The sequence below is a fragment of the Bubalus kerabau genome, chromosome 8, assembly GCF_029407905.1.
Source record: "Bubalus kerabau isolate K-KA32 ecotype Philippines breed swamp buffalo chromosome 8, PCC_UOA_SB_1v2, whole genome shotgun sequence".
NCBI lineage: Eukaryota > Metazoa > Chordata > Mammalia > Artiodactyla > Bovidae > Bubalus > Bubalus kerabau.
In genome coordinates this window covers 81,336,559-81,350,404 of record NC_073631.1, presented here as the reverse complement: position 1 = coordinate 81,350,404, position 13,846 = coordinate 81,336,559, and the positions used below count along the sequence as shown (strand labels likewise).

General features: G+C 40.7%; 1 protein-coding gene across 1 annotated transcript; it reads left to right on the top strand.

The window, feature by feature from the left end:
- Positions 1-25: 25 nt before the first annotated feature.
- Positions 26-5,455, top strand: MRPL32 (mitochondrial ribosomal protein L32). Its single transcript, XM_055590737.1, has 3 exons — positions 26-219; positions 2,059-2,240; positions 4,684-5,455. Exons 1-3 carry the CDS (start codon positions 90-92, stop codon positions 4,936-4,938), a joined length of 567 nt encoding a protein of 188 aa, XP_055446712.1. The 5' UTR covers positions 26-89; the 3' UTR covers positions 4,939-5,455.
- The last annotated feature ends 8,391 nt before the right edge of the window (positions 5,456-13,846 follow it).

The following is a 13,846-nucleotide window of genomic DNA, read 5'->3' as shown; positions in this document are numbered from 1 at the left end:
GCGCGTTTGCCCGATTCTGTGTCTATGCGCATGCTCAAGGTAGGGGCGGGACCCAGAGGCCTGATGGGAGTGGCTTTCGGTCGAGGAACATGGCGCCTACCATGCTGGTGCTGATTGTTCCGCCGTTGCCCGTAGCCCGAGGACTTCTCCGGAACTGTTGGAAGCAGCTGCAGCGGAAACTTCTGCAGAGCCGACCAGGTTTTCCCAGTCCTCCATGGGGTACGTAAAGAAGGCCTCCGTGGAGAAGGGTTTGGACTGGAGACCCCAGGCAGCGTGGTGAATTCTACTTGTATTTAGCCTACTCCGGTGTTCTGATGTTTGGCAGCGTGTAGGAGTCGTTGTCCGGACATTCACTTACTTAGGAACAAAGACAGCAGTTTTTGCTCCCCAGTCCCCTGCAAAAAGGAAAAGAAACGTCCTCTGACTGTCCCATTCCTACAGAGAATGTAGCCGAATTGCATTAACTTAGCATCAAGGGACACCGCTCTCTAGGTGTTCTTATCTTTTCTTTCCTGTCCAGTCCACCGCCTAAAGCAGTTTGCCTTCTATAGCGTTTAAACTGTGTCAATTGACTCTTGATCCTCTATTTCCCCTGAAAACTAATTTTAAATGGAAATATCTTGGGTGTTAAAATTGTCGTTACTTTGACATTTACATTCTACTCGATTTCGAAGTTATCCTGAACAAAATAATACTCAGGAGAGCCCACTAAATGTCAAGTGAAGTCGCTCAGTCGTGTCCGACCGTTTGCGACCCCATGGACCTGCGTCCATGGTATTTTCCAGGCAAGAATACTGGAGTGGGTTGCCATTTCCGTCTCCAAGGGATCTTCCCGACTCAGGGATCGAACCCGGGTCTCCCTCATTGTAGGCAGACGCTTTTACCGTCTCAGCCACCAGAAATGTCCCACTGAATATCAAAGTCAACATATATTTCGTAAGATCATCTCCACTACTATCCCTTTAGGTGTCTCCACTTTTCAACTGAAGAACTAGGCTCAGAAAGGCCCCAAGGTCACACAGACCTTCCATAGCCTGTGCTGTTAACCACTGGTCTATGCTTAGCAATACTTTCAGGTATATTGAAAAGGAGTATCAGTTGTTAAGTGTTAAACAGCGTTGTATATTTTTAAGAGCTCCTAAAATCAAAAGAAATATTTACAGGCCTGAGGAATATAGCAAGGAGAGGGTAAAGAAATCTTTTTTTTTTAAGTTTTATTTTATTTTTAATTGAAGGATAATTACTTTACAATACTGTGTTGGTTTCTGCCATGCATCGACATGAATCGGCCATACGTGCACATATGGTATACATAAGCATAGCCATAGGTATACATATGTCCGCTCCCTCTTGAACTTCCCTCCCACCTCACACTAATTTTTATAAACAGTTTAGAAAAACAAAAGTGAAACGTTGGTGCTCGCAAGAGTAAATTAGTATCCTAGAAAGAGTGATGAATTAGTTCTTTTCCTTAGAGTACTTTCCTTAGGGAACAAGACTAAATATTATGAGAACTAAGTGTCTTAAAGGGCCTATCAGATTATATGACTGAGGAGCTAACTCAGTTTGAATATAATAAAAAAAAGACAATCAGCATTTATATCTGTGCTGGTAAGAAGTGGATTTTGAAAGCTTCAAGCTTAAGATTTACTTGTAACTAGGTACTGCCCATCAAGTAGAATGTGGACAATTGAGTGAATTTTTTTTTTTTTTTTTGCCTTGGTTTGTTTATATTTGGTGCCTCTCACACTTTTATTCATGTTTACTACTAAACCCCTGAGTTCTGTATTTTAAGACAAGAAACTTTTGGTGGAATTTCACTGATTCATTTAAGCAAGTGCCATTAAGAAATATTCTGTTTTAAAATTATTTCAGGTATGAACTTTAAGTATATTTTAACAGCTAGTAAGGTTTCCTGTTAAATGTCTATTGAATGTAATGTTTTAAGTTACATAGGCCTGCTGATACATTACTTTTTGATTGTTAAAGAGAATGATACTTGGAAACGGTCATTTCAGAGCTAGAAACCATTCTGTATCTCCATGGTTTATTTTGTAGGACCAGCGTTAGCGGTCCAAGGTCCAGCTATATTTTCAGAACCAACAAATGATACCAGTGGAAGTACGGAGACGTCCAGCCTTTTGGATAGTATATTTTGGATGGCAGCTCCTAAAAACAGGCGCAGCATTGAAGTGAACCGGTGTAGGAGAAGAAACCCTCATAAGCTTATTAAAGTTAAGGTAATATGGTGATTTTTGTGGGTGTACTTTTTCTCATGTGCACCACTGCATAATCTCTTGATTTGTCCATATAACCTATGAGTAAATTATTTTTAGCTCCTGTATGTCTACCTTTCCCTGGTCTAAATAAATACAATATTCTTGTTATATATGTATGCGTCTACTGTTCTGTAGGCTAAATACTCGGAACACAGTCAAGGAGGGAGTTCAGAGTCTGGACAGAGGACTGGGTTATAAAGAGTCTGTGACTTTTGTATTGTGAGCTGTGCCAGTCCTGAGCTGTGTGATTTTGAACTATATGTAAATAAACATTTTAACTATTGCAGAGCCTAAAATTAAAGTCAGAAGTAGTAAATCTATTCGATACGGGGTTTTATTAACCCTGACAGATTTATTCTCTTCTTTTCCTGAGTCCAATGAGATTCTGTGAAGTAAAATCCTTAGATAAGTAGTAAAAATAGCTAATAAGTACCTATGATATATCTAAGTGCTTTACATGAATTATATTTTCAGAACAGCTCTCTGAAGTAAATATTGTTTTGCTCAGTTTTAGGATGAAGAAACTGAGACAATAAGAATTCACCTATGATCCCAAACTTAAGTGGTAGAACCAGCATTTGAGCCCTGGTAGTGTCCTATTGAAGTCCTGTCTCTTGAAACTTTTTGTGTGTGTGTTCCTATCCTTGCTAAGTCACTTTAGTTGTGTCCGACTCTGTGAGACCCCATAGACGGCAGCCCACTGGGCTCTGCCGTCCCTGGAATTCTCCAGGCAAGAACACTGGAGTGGGTTGCCATTTCCTTCTCCAATGCATGAAAGTGAAAAGTCAAAGTGAAGTCGTTCAGTCGTGTCCAACACTCAGTGACCCCATGGACTGCAGCCTACCAGGCTCCTCTGTCCATGGGATTTTCCAGGCAAGAGTACTGGAGTGGGGTGCCATTGCCTTCTTCGGTTCCTAAGACAATTCTAAATCTCAGTGCTCCTTCTCCGTCTCCCCACACACCAGCACCCACCCACCATCTCCCATGGGTACACTTTCTTCATTGATCTAGTAACAAAAACTATGTGTTTATTACCTTTGATTTATTAATTTATGGTTTTAACAGCCATGATTTGAGTTCATATTTATTCCATGGCATTCCCCAGGGCAGTGCAGATGGAACTCAAGGACAGAAAATTGACTTCCATAAGCCTCCACATTCAGTATTAAAACAAACCCTTAGAACATAAGCTCAAAAGTATTACTGAGTCATGGTTGGGACCACAGTTAAAATGTGGAACTGTAAAATACTTCATTAATTTAGACAGTTTTCTGTTAATATATAATTTGTTATGCTGAGGGCTTTGTTAGGAAAAGAGCACTTACTGACCATGAGTATTTTTTCAATTCCTCGAGTTGAATATACAATCCAGTTTTCCACATATTTGGAGTAAGATGAGAAGTCGGTGGGTCAAATGATTTTCAAGGTTCTTTGTTCCTTTTAGGGTTTCCCTGGTAGCTTAGAAAGACTCTGCCTGCAATGCTGGAGGACCCAGGTTTGATCCCTGGGTTGGGAAGATCCCCTGGAGAAGGAATGGCAACCCACTCCAGTATTCTTGCCTGGAAAACCCAACGGGCAGAGGATCCATGGGATCACAAAGGGTTGGCCATGACTGAGAGACTAACACTTGTTTCTTTTAGAAAATGAAGTTCTTGTTGTCATCTGCCTCGTAAATGTTTGTATGTTAGTCTTCAGACATGTTTAGAGTTTCTTTGATGTTCCTGTTTACTATTTTTCTTTATATTTTAAATCTATCTTTAGAACCCATTGAAAGGACTTCTTTAGAGGTTAGAATTGTCTTATTAAAATTGGATAGATGTATAAAAACTCATTAAAATACCCTCAAATTGTAATATATCAAGAGTTTTACATTAAGAAATAATCAGTGTTCATTTATAGGAAGAAAAATCACACCCCATACCAATTATATATCATACAGGAATTTGATTGCACTGTGATAATCAGGGGAAGCCCACTTGTAATGTGTTTGTCATCTTGTTCTTCCCAGGATTGATTGAAAGGAAGAGTGAATTCCCTTTGCCTTGGTCTCTTAGTTAAGATGCTGGCTGTGTGGATCACCCATGGGCTCCTTACCAGATGTTTAGTTTTTGAGGCTGGGGGAATGGAGTACCATTTCACATAGTAAGACTGTTGTATTTAAGTAAAAATGTACCAGATTCAAAGTTGGTAAACCTGGATTCTAATTCCAGTTTTCCTGGAATTCAAATTGATTAATTCAAATCAATGTGTCCTTAGTTTCCTGATTAAAATGAGATTGAACTGGGTATTCTGTGACCTTGTGCAGGATGAATATTTCCAAAGAAGTTTAAATATAAGCCTCATCCTTGATGATGTGTGCATTTTGTTGCCTCTCATTAAATTTTCTTTGTTTTTCTTTTTAAAGAACAATATAGACTTTTGTCCTGAATGTGGTCACCTGAAACAGAAACATGTCCTCTGTGGCTATTGCTATGAGAAGGTGTGCAAGGAAACAGCAGAAATCAGAAGACAGATAGGGAAGCAAGAGGGGGGCCCTTTCAAGGCTCCTACTGTGGAGACGGTGGTGCTGTACTCGGGGGAGACGCCCTCCGAGCACGATCAAGGCAAGAGGATCATTGAGCGAGAGAGAAAGCGGCCATCCTGGTTCACCCAGAATTGACACCAAACATGTTTCAAGAAGATAGCTTCACATAAGACCTTTCTCCTGAAAAAGGAATATTCTTTGCTTTTACATTGGTTGTGTGCTTATTTTTAAATCATTGATGTAGCTTCAAACATCCTTTATAAGCAGTTAGTTTTTTGCAGGTAATTTGCATCAGGAGTAAAGTCTAAATGTTTCTGCAAAGGCTCATTGGATTTCTGTCTGTTTCTATTATACAGTGATGTTTCAGTAGAGATAACATTTTCAGGTCAGAGAGTTAAAACATAATTTAAAATTCATAGCCAAAATTAGGAGTCTGGGTTCTAATTTTATTTGTTTGCGACTGGTTTTTCTTACTCAAAAATACTTAAACGTATTCTTTTGTTTAAGTAACACCTGGAAATAGGTTATGTAAATTCTCGGTATCATTTTTTTAAGATTTTAGATGTAGCAGTAAGAAAAAGATTGTTCTGTTTCTTGTTTTTCTTTTGTCTTAGCAAATTAAAATTGCCTTTGTATGGCACTTTGTATGAGATACAGTATGTTGCTTTTTTCAGGTGGAACAGTTCTTGACATTTTACATTAAATCATGATAATATTCAGAATTCATTAGATGTTCATGAGATCTGTAATGAATAGTTTTGGGAGAGAGATTTTTTAAAGGAGATGTAAGTGAATTCAGTAGCACACAGAAAATGTACTGAAGGGGTTGCCCTTGCATTTTCCTTCTAATATGCCCTTTTAGTTTATTTCACATTTCATCATATTTATCTCTATAACAATGGCTTTTTTAGCAATGCAATTCCTGTTTCTCGCTCCTTCCCCCATTTCTGTGTCTACTCTGAGTCCAGAGGTTGGTGTTTCCTGCCTCATGGAAAAAAAAAAATAATAGAAGTGAAATTGCTTATTAAAACACGAAGTAAAAAAATTATAGTTGAATGAAAAATCAGTAGGCAAAATAAGATAAAGCCCAGAGATATATTTAAAACAAAATGCATGCTGCGGTGTTCTGAATACTTACAAGAATTAGGCAGTGAATTCAACACTGAACTTGCTTTTGCTTGAAAAGGACATCCATACATGAGTCTCCACAAGTTGACACATGACCCAGAAGTGTACCTCTACCCTGGTATTGTAGACAAACGCCTGAGGTACATTTTGCCCCTGAAATGGCATGAGGGTTCTGTGATCCATGGTAACATGTTAACATCCACGTTAACATTCCTAAAAGCAAAATGACCAATTTCATGCAGTACAGTATGGACCAAAGGTACATTATTAGAGTGTGATTCAGTGAGAGCAAATCCTAAAATCTTCCAAAATAATGGAATCGCAGTAATTAGCTCTTTGAAGACTTAGCTGCACCTTCATGTATTTAAAAAAAAAAACAAAACCATTCTGAAGGAATTGGTTGAAGAAGGACTTATTCCAGCAATCCTCTGCAGATAATGATTTTTCCCTCTGACAAGCCTTAGAAGTGCCTAGTGTGAAACTTCAGGTATATATCTACTTGAGGGAGAATCATGATTCATGGTTTAGTCACTCAGTCGTGTCCCAACTTTTTGTGACCCTGGCAGGACTGTAGCCTGCCAGGCTCCTCTGTTCATGGGATTTTTCCAGGCAAGAATACTGGATGGAGTGGGTTGCCATTTCCTTCTCCAGGGCATCTTCCCCACCCAGGGATTGAACCTGAGTCTCTTACATTGCAGGCAGTTTCTTTATCAATTGATCTACCAGGAAAGCCCACATGATTCATGGAGGCTAAGGCTAATGAGGTACACACCTGAATCTTCTGCTACCTACTCGGCATCTCAGTTGACTATCAGGTTGCAAAGTATGTCTGGGTACACATCTTCCATAAATGTGGCAGAAGGCTACAGAGCTGAACCTAGTGAGAACATGTGGTCAGGGCCACTTTTCTGTTTGCTATTCATGGGAGATGAGGATTACTAAATGCATCCCCAAATTAGCAAAACCAGATACCTAGTTGATGTCAGAAAACCATGACATAAAGGTGTGCCTATCACTTTTTGAAGAGGTTATCCCACAAAGTTATCTTTATAATAGATTATATCAATTTATACCTCCAGTTTTTACTATCAGAAACAAAAATCATGAGTGTGTAAAAGATTTGTTCATGTTTTGAACACTAGCAATGACTGTCATCCCTACTTGCCCCTTTCATTGAGATGAGACATTTTACTCCTGGAGGAAGGAATTGTGAGGAGGTGATGTCCTCTCTGAGCTTGGTGGCACTCGCCTCCATCTTCCTATTTTTTTTTTTTTTAGCTAGTTCCTAGCAGATAGCCAAGTTCTGAAAACCTAAGCATCTGACTTCATTTCATCTCCCTGCCAGTGTCCTTTGAGCCCTAAGCATCTCTTTCCTAAGCTGTTAACAATGAACTTGCAATTACTAGTTTGCAGTCTTCTCATATTTCTCATACATCTTAATAGTTTTTAAATTACAGAAATAATACTATAATTAGTGAAACAACACAGAGCATATAATGAAAAGTTAAGAATCATTTCTCTACCACCATGGAGTATATGCTTCTAAATGCCACACCGCCAAGAGGTGGTTTCTGAAACAGTTTTGATTGTATCACTCCCTGATAAAAACCAGGCTCCTAATGAAACCCTGTCTGGTATCCTCGTGATATGTCCCAGTCTTTGTGCCTACACAAAGCATGGTATGTATGTGCACATAGCACGGTACACACCCCGCCCTCAGGTGGTTGAAGTCATAAATAACCACATTGAGCAGAGCATGCATGCATCTTAGCATGCGTCACTCCTCCCACTGTCCGCTTTTGGCTCCACTCTGTGGTACACCACTGAGTCTCCCTCCCAGGCCCCATTTCTGATCCACCCGCTTTCCCCAACCTCTAAAGAGAAAACAACTCCCCAGGTCCCCATCCTTGAGGCTCTCATACACTGTAGTGGCTTTAAACAGCAACTCTATCTTGACGCCTGCCAATTTGGTATTTCTTGCATGGACCTCTCCCCTGAACTCCAGATTCTTATTCAACTGTGAATTTGGCCTTCCAGTCAAATGTCTATCAGATGTCTTAACCCAGTGTCTTCACTCAGAATCTCTTCTCAGTAGGGTCCTACTGTTCCTCAGTCTTCTCCATCTCGGTTGATGCCAACTCTATTCTCCAAATGGTTCAGTCATCCTTGACTCCTGAAGTCCCTCTTTCTGTGTGTGTCTCTCTGTCTCTCTCTCATAGCCAACCTATGAGCACAAATCCCACAAGTTCTACATTTAAAATATACTTAGATTCTGATCATTCATCACCACCTACACGTCTGCCATCATCTTGCCTAGAAAACCAAAGTGCCACACTAAAAGGTCTCCCTGCCACCACCTTGGTCTCTTATAGTCCATTCCCAATGCAGCACCCAGAATCCCTTCAAAGCACATCAAGTCATGTCCCTTCTCTCTTCAAATTCCTTTACTTAAAACCTTAATTCACTTCACCCTCTCCCTCCCCTCCCTCTGTGTCCATAGGTCTGTTCTCTATGTCTGTTTCTCCATTACTGCCCTGAAAATAAATTCATCACTACCGTCTTTCTGGATTTCATATATATGCATCAGTAAACGATATTTACATTTCTCTTTCTGACTTACTTCACTCTGTATAATAGGCTCTTGCTTCGTCCACCTGATTAGAACTGACTCAAATGCATTCCTTTTTATGGCTGAGCAGCATTCCATTGTATACCTATGGCTGATTCTTCTTAGTGTATGACAGAAAACCACAAAATTCTGTAAAGCAAATATCCTTCAATTAAAAAAATAAAGTGGCAAAAAAACCTTAACTCAGCTGAAATGTGTAGGTACATACATGAGGATTTTTGCCTTATATTGATACACACACATATGTGTGTCTGTGTGTGTATATATATATATATATATATATTCCTTGTGAGTTTTGGTAAAATCAAAAATATTTCAGGTTTACTACAGAATGACCTCTAAAGTTTTGATTAATCTTTTAAATATATGAATGACTTTTTCATAATTTGTGTGGTGTGACTTTTAAGATTTCCTGTTAAAGAAGTACAAAGAGCAGGGGTCTTTCATACATCCCTGGCGTGGGGATCACTTCAACATTCCCCTCAGAGAACTAATTCTTACCCCTACCCCCAGCCTCCCATATCCAGTTGTTATGTTTTAGAGACAGGAATAGTCCCTCAGCATTTCCAAATCTGTGTTTTGGGACTCTACTGTCTATGATTAGCGTTTCTTTTCCTGGCACACATACCAAAATAGATGCTCTGTCTTTAGCTGCAGCTGGTAAGAAGCAATGTCATCCCGTGGCCTATATCGGTGCCTAGCATCTTAATTTGTGCCTCTTCGAACAGAACGCTGTCTCTTCCCGGGCCTGGCTTCACTCATCTCGACTGCAGAGGGCAGCCGAGAGCACGTTCCTGGTGCTTTAGGGGCTAACCAGCCCACTTTTCCCCTGGCGACTTTTACTGCTTTGGAAACACTTTCCATGGTCGTGCCTCTTCCGTCACCCAGCTCCTGCTCCTCTGCTTTCCTGCTGACGTCCTGTGCCTTCCTCTTCGCCACGTTAGGGAAGTCGCTAGTGTTAAGGACGCTATTTGGAGCAAGGACGGGAGGAAAGCTAGAAGGACAACGTGTTCTGTTCCTTACTCTCAGAAGCCAGCTTGACAGTTCAATCTCGAAATGCAATTCGGGATTTACCCGGCATCCCGAGCCGCCTCGCTAGGGGGCAGCAGGTCAACTGTACTGACATCTCCAGTGAAATAAAAATCCCTAGGGTCCAGCAAATGCTGAGAACCTGTCGTCTGTTGCTAGGAAAGCCGTCCGCATGTGGAGAGCAGACAGGATTTCTGCAGAGGGACAGGGCTTTCTGCAACATTGAGCCCAGGTGCTGGCTTCTTCCGCTGCCCTGAGCTTCAGCGACGCTCTTCCGTGGGGGCTCCCCTCCACCCTCTTTCCTTACCCCACACCCTTGCGGTGCACGCATCTTCTTGATCAAATTCTTTCCAAGAGCTTTCTGCAGGATAAAAGCTCAGAACGCCACTACTTTGTAGCTGTTTCTCCAACGTTCTCCAATATTAGCATCTCAGTGGCTAAAAAGAAGTACCATTGCCCTAATCCTGTAATTCTTAACCAGGGCCGATTCCCTCCTCGACCCCTGGAACGGGAAACGTCTAGGTGACATTTTTGGTTGTCATTACTTGGAATGGGGGAGGAGGAGAGTTACTGGTTTCTAGTGAGTAGACAGGGATGTCACTAAACAAGTCCCCATCAAACTCAATAAAACTAATTTTATTTTGAATAAAATATGTAAAAAGAAAATAGTTTTCCAGAAGTTTCACTTCCATTTGATCTTTTCCATACTTTAAACTCTCTTGATGACCCTCAGGTCTAAGCTTCCAGTCTAATTTTCCTATTGATCACCAGACCTACATATCCAAATAACACCAGGGATTTCCATCAGGATGTTACCTCCCAGTCTAACAACTTCCAAATCTTTCCCTCAAAATTTGTTTCCCTGGTAACCTAGCTTGGATCATTTTTTCATCAAACATCTATTATGTCTCTTATTTCTTTCCAACTATAGCATACTTCTGCTCAGCTGATTGACATTTCCAGATTAGCTCACAGAAGGCTATTGATCACCCCTCTAGCCCATCCCCATCAGCCAAACATGTACTTGACCCAAATTTTCCCATCTTGATAAAAGTCATTGTCTCGTGAAAAGTTGTTCAAGCAAAACCCTAGTCATTCTTGATTTTTCTCTTCCCTTTTCATCAGACACACAATTCAAAAGCAACTCTTCTTGATTTTACCCCTAGGATGTATCTGAGACCTGGGGCAAATGGTTTGGAGCCAAAGGCGGGGATGCAGAGAATGATTATGGAGGGGCAAGAATGGGTCTGGGGAGACAGGCCAAGGAACTCTGGCAGTAATCTAGGTCAGAGATGATACAGCACAGGCCAGGATGGTGGCAGTGGACATAGAACAAGGGGAAGTTGAGATATATTTTAGAATCTCGGACTCAGTAATTACAGATCAAGGATGATTCCCAAGTTTCCAGCTTGGCAACACAGGAGATGGGATCAAGGAAGCATATGTGAGGTGAGGGCAGGTTATGGGGGAAACTGAAAATATGCTTTTTTGACATTTTATTTGGTATACTATTGTATATCCAAGCTGAGATAGAGAGACAGCTAATGGACATGTGAGTGTGTAAATTCAGAAATAGCAAATGGAATTTTGGGGGCAGGATCTCAGTTCCCCAACCAAGGACTGAACCCAGGCCATGGCAGTGAAAGCCCAGAATCCTAAGCACTAGGCTACCAGGGAACTCCCCCACATGGGATGTTTCTAAAGCCATGGAAATGAATGAGATTATTGAGGGCAAGTACTCAAGAGAGAGAAAGAGCCATAAACTGAGGACTTGCTGCCCTGCCACAGATCCCAAGAGAGGAAAGCATGTCAGGAAGAGGGAGCTAGCCGTTCAGTCAAATGTGCCTGAATGAAGATGGAAAAGAGCCCAACGACTGCAGCAAATGGAATTGGTTTGTGACACGACAAAAGTGATTTCATTTGTGTGTTGGTGGCAGAAGCCAGATTGGAGTGGGCTGAAGAGCAGGTGAACTGAGGAGGCGGAGGCAGAGTTCCTAGACAGTTCTTTCCAAAAGTCATCCTCTGCAGGGGAGTGCAGAAGTGAGACGATCACTAGAGGAGGGTAGGGGATGGAGGGGCCAATGGAGGGTAGGGGATGGAGGGGCCAATGTGTGTGTGTGTGTGTGTGTGTGTGTGTGTGTGTTGCAAACTGAGAGAGCAAATATGTATTTATGCTTATGAGAATTATCTAGTAAAAGAAACTGTTGGCAAAATGATGGAGAGAAGACAGCCAGCCATTCAAACAGATAGACAGGGATATCTTTAGTGAAGCGAGAGGACAGGTCCAAGGCTCACTTTTTTTAGAAGAGGGATGCATCCTCTAACCTAGCATCTGAAGGTTAAACCAGGAGGATGACCTGGGACAAGACTGTGCAAACTTCATATCAAGGAAATGGTTTTGCTCATTAAAAGTAATGAGTAGAACTATATACAAAATAGATAATCAACAAGGACCTACTGTATAGCACAGGGAACTCTGTTCAATATTTTGCAATAACCTATATGGGAAAAGAATCTGAAAAAGAACAGATGTATGTGTATAACTGAATCACTTTGCTGTATACCTGAAACTAACACAACATTGTAAATCAACTGTACACCAATATAAAATTTTTAAAAAATGAGTAGAGAGAGTTGTAGTATTTATGGGAAAGAACTTAAAATTGGTTTTGAAAAAGACACAATTTCAGCCTAACTCTTTTGAATCCCCAGGCTGTTAGCCAAATGTGTGATAACTTTCCTTTGGTTTTATTTTTATGCTTACAACCTTATCCCATGTTGTCAGATTAACAAAAATAATTTCTTCAATTTTTCCATGATTTTTTTTTTCTTTGAAGCAAAGGGAGTTGGTGATGGACTGGGAGGCCTGGCATACTGCAGTCCATGGGGTCGCAAAGAGTCAGACACAACTGAGAGACTGAACCGAATGGAAAGCTTCAATCCATCTGGAATTAATTTTTAAAATGTATTTGTTTATATTTGGTGACTTTGAGTCTTCGTCACTACACGTGGGCTTTCTCTAGTTGCGGTGAGCGGGGACTACTCTCCATTTCAATGCACATGCTTCTCGTTGTGGTGGCTTCCCTTGTTGCAGAGCCCAGGCTCTAGGCACACAGGTTTCAGGAGCTGCAATACCTGGGCTCGGTTGTTGCAAGTTGTGGTTCCTAGAGCTCGTGAGCTCCAGTAATTGTGATGCATGAATTTTAAGTTGCCTGAGGCATGTGGAATCCTCCCAGACCAGGGATCAAACCCATGTCCCCTGCATTGGTAGGCAGATTCTACTGTACCACTAAGGAAGTTCTGGATATAATTTTGGTATGTGATATATGGACAGAATCTAACATGATTCTGTTTTTACCCTCAGGTGCATCAATGATTTCATCTTTAGAGAAATGTCTATTTGACTCCTTAGTCCATTTTGAATCAAATTGTTTGATTTTATTGTTGTTGTTGAATTGTGGGGGTTCTTTATATATTCTGGATATTAACCCCTTATAAAATATATGGTTGGCAGATATTTTCTCATGGGTTGCCTTTTCATTCTATGGATGGCATCCTTTAATGCACAAAGGATTAATACTGTTTAATGTTTACACACTTTTCTACTGTAAATTCTTCCATATGCTAGGATCTGTCTCAAGCTATTCCTTCCCATTTCTGTTCATGAACCAGGACAATGACATTTTAATTACTGCCACATTATAATGCATTTTACAGTGTGGTAAAGGAGGTATCTCCTCTTTACTCTTCTTTGTTTAAAAAAAAAAAAATAGCTCTGTATTTTCCAGAGTGGACTTTATAATCATCTGGGCGAGTGTTATATTCATTAGGATTTTGCTTAGGACAATATTAACTCTAAAATTTAATGAATTTGACATATTTAGTCTTTCTACATAGCAACATTAGTATTTTTCTCTATTTGTTTCATCTTATTTCCTACCTGTAATTAAGATTATCTGGTTTTCCTCAGACAGATCCCATGCACTCTTTGCAAGGATCAGTGCCCTTGACCCAAAGCATTGGCAGCAAAGAGGGGATTGTATCCTTTTACTTAGATGGTGAGACCTCCACCTCCATCAGACACGTCCATTTACTAAAGTAGCTGGAGAAGCCAAAAGAAATCTGAGAAGCCTAATTCACTTTCATACTTTTCTGGAATAAGCCTAGAAGTCTGAGTCTCTGACTCTGCCCTCAGGACAGCCCCATCTACAATTTTCCTTTTCCCATTTTCCTGCCATTAGACTTAGATGAAGCAAG

What these genes read in the sequence shown, in the direction of transcription:
- MRPL32 (XM_055590737.1), top strand. Translation starts at nt 90, where the DNA reads ATGGCGCCTACCATGCTGGTGCTGATTGTTCCGCCGTTGCCCGTAGCC. An exon ending in TTTTCCCAGTCCTCCATGGG is followed by an intron (nt 220 to 2,058) that starts GTACGTAAAGAA and finishes TTTATTTTGTAG; the next exon opens with GACCAGCGTTAGCGGTCCAA. An exon ending in ATAAGCTTATTAAAGTTAAG is followed by an intron (nt 2,241 to 4,683) that starts GTAATATGGTGA and finishes TTCTTTTTAAAG; the next exon opens with AACAATATAGACTTTTGTCC.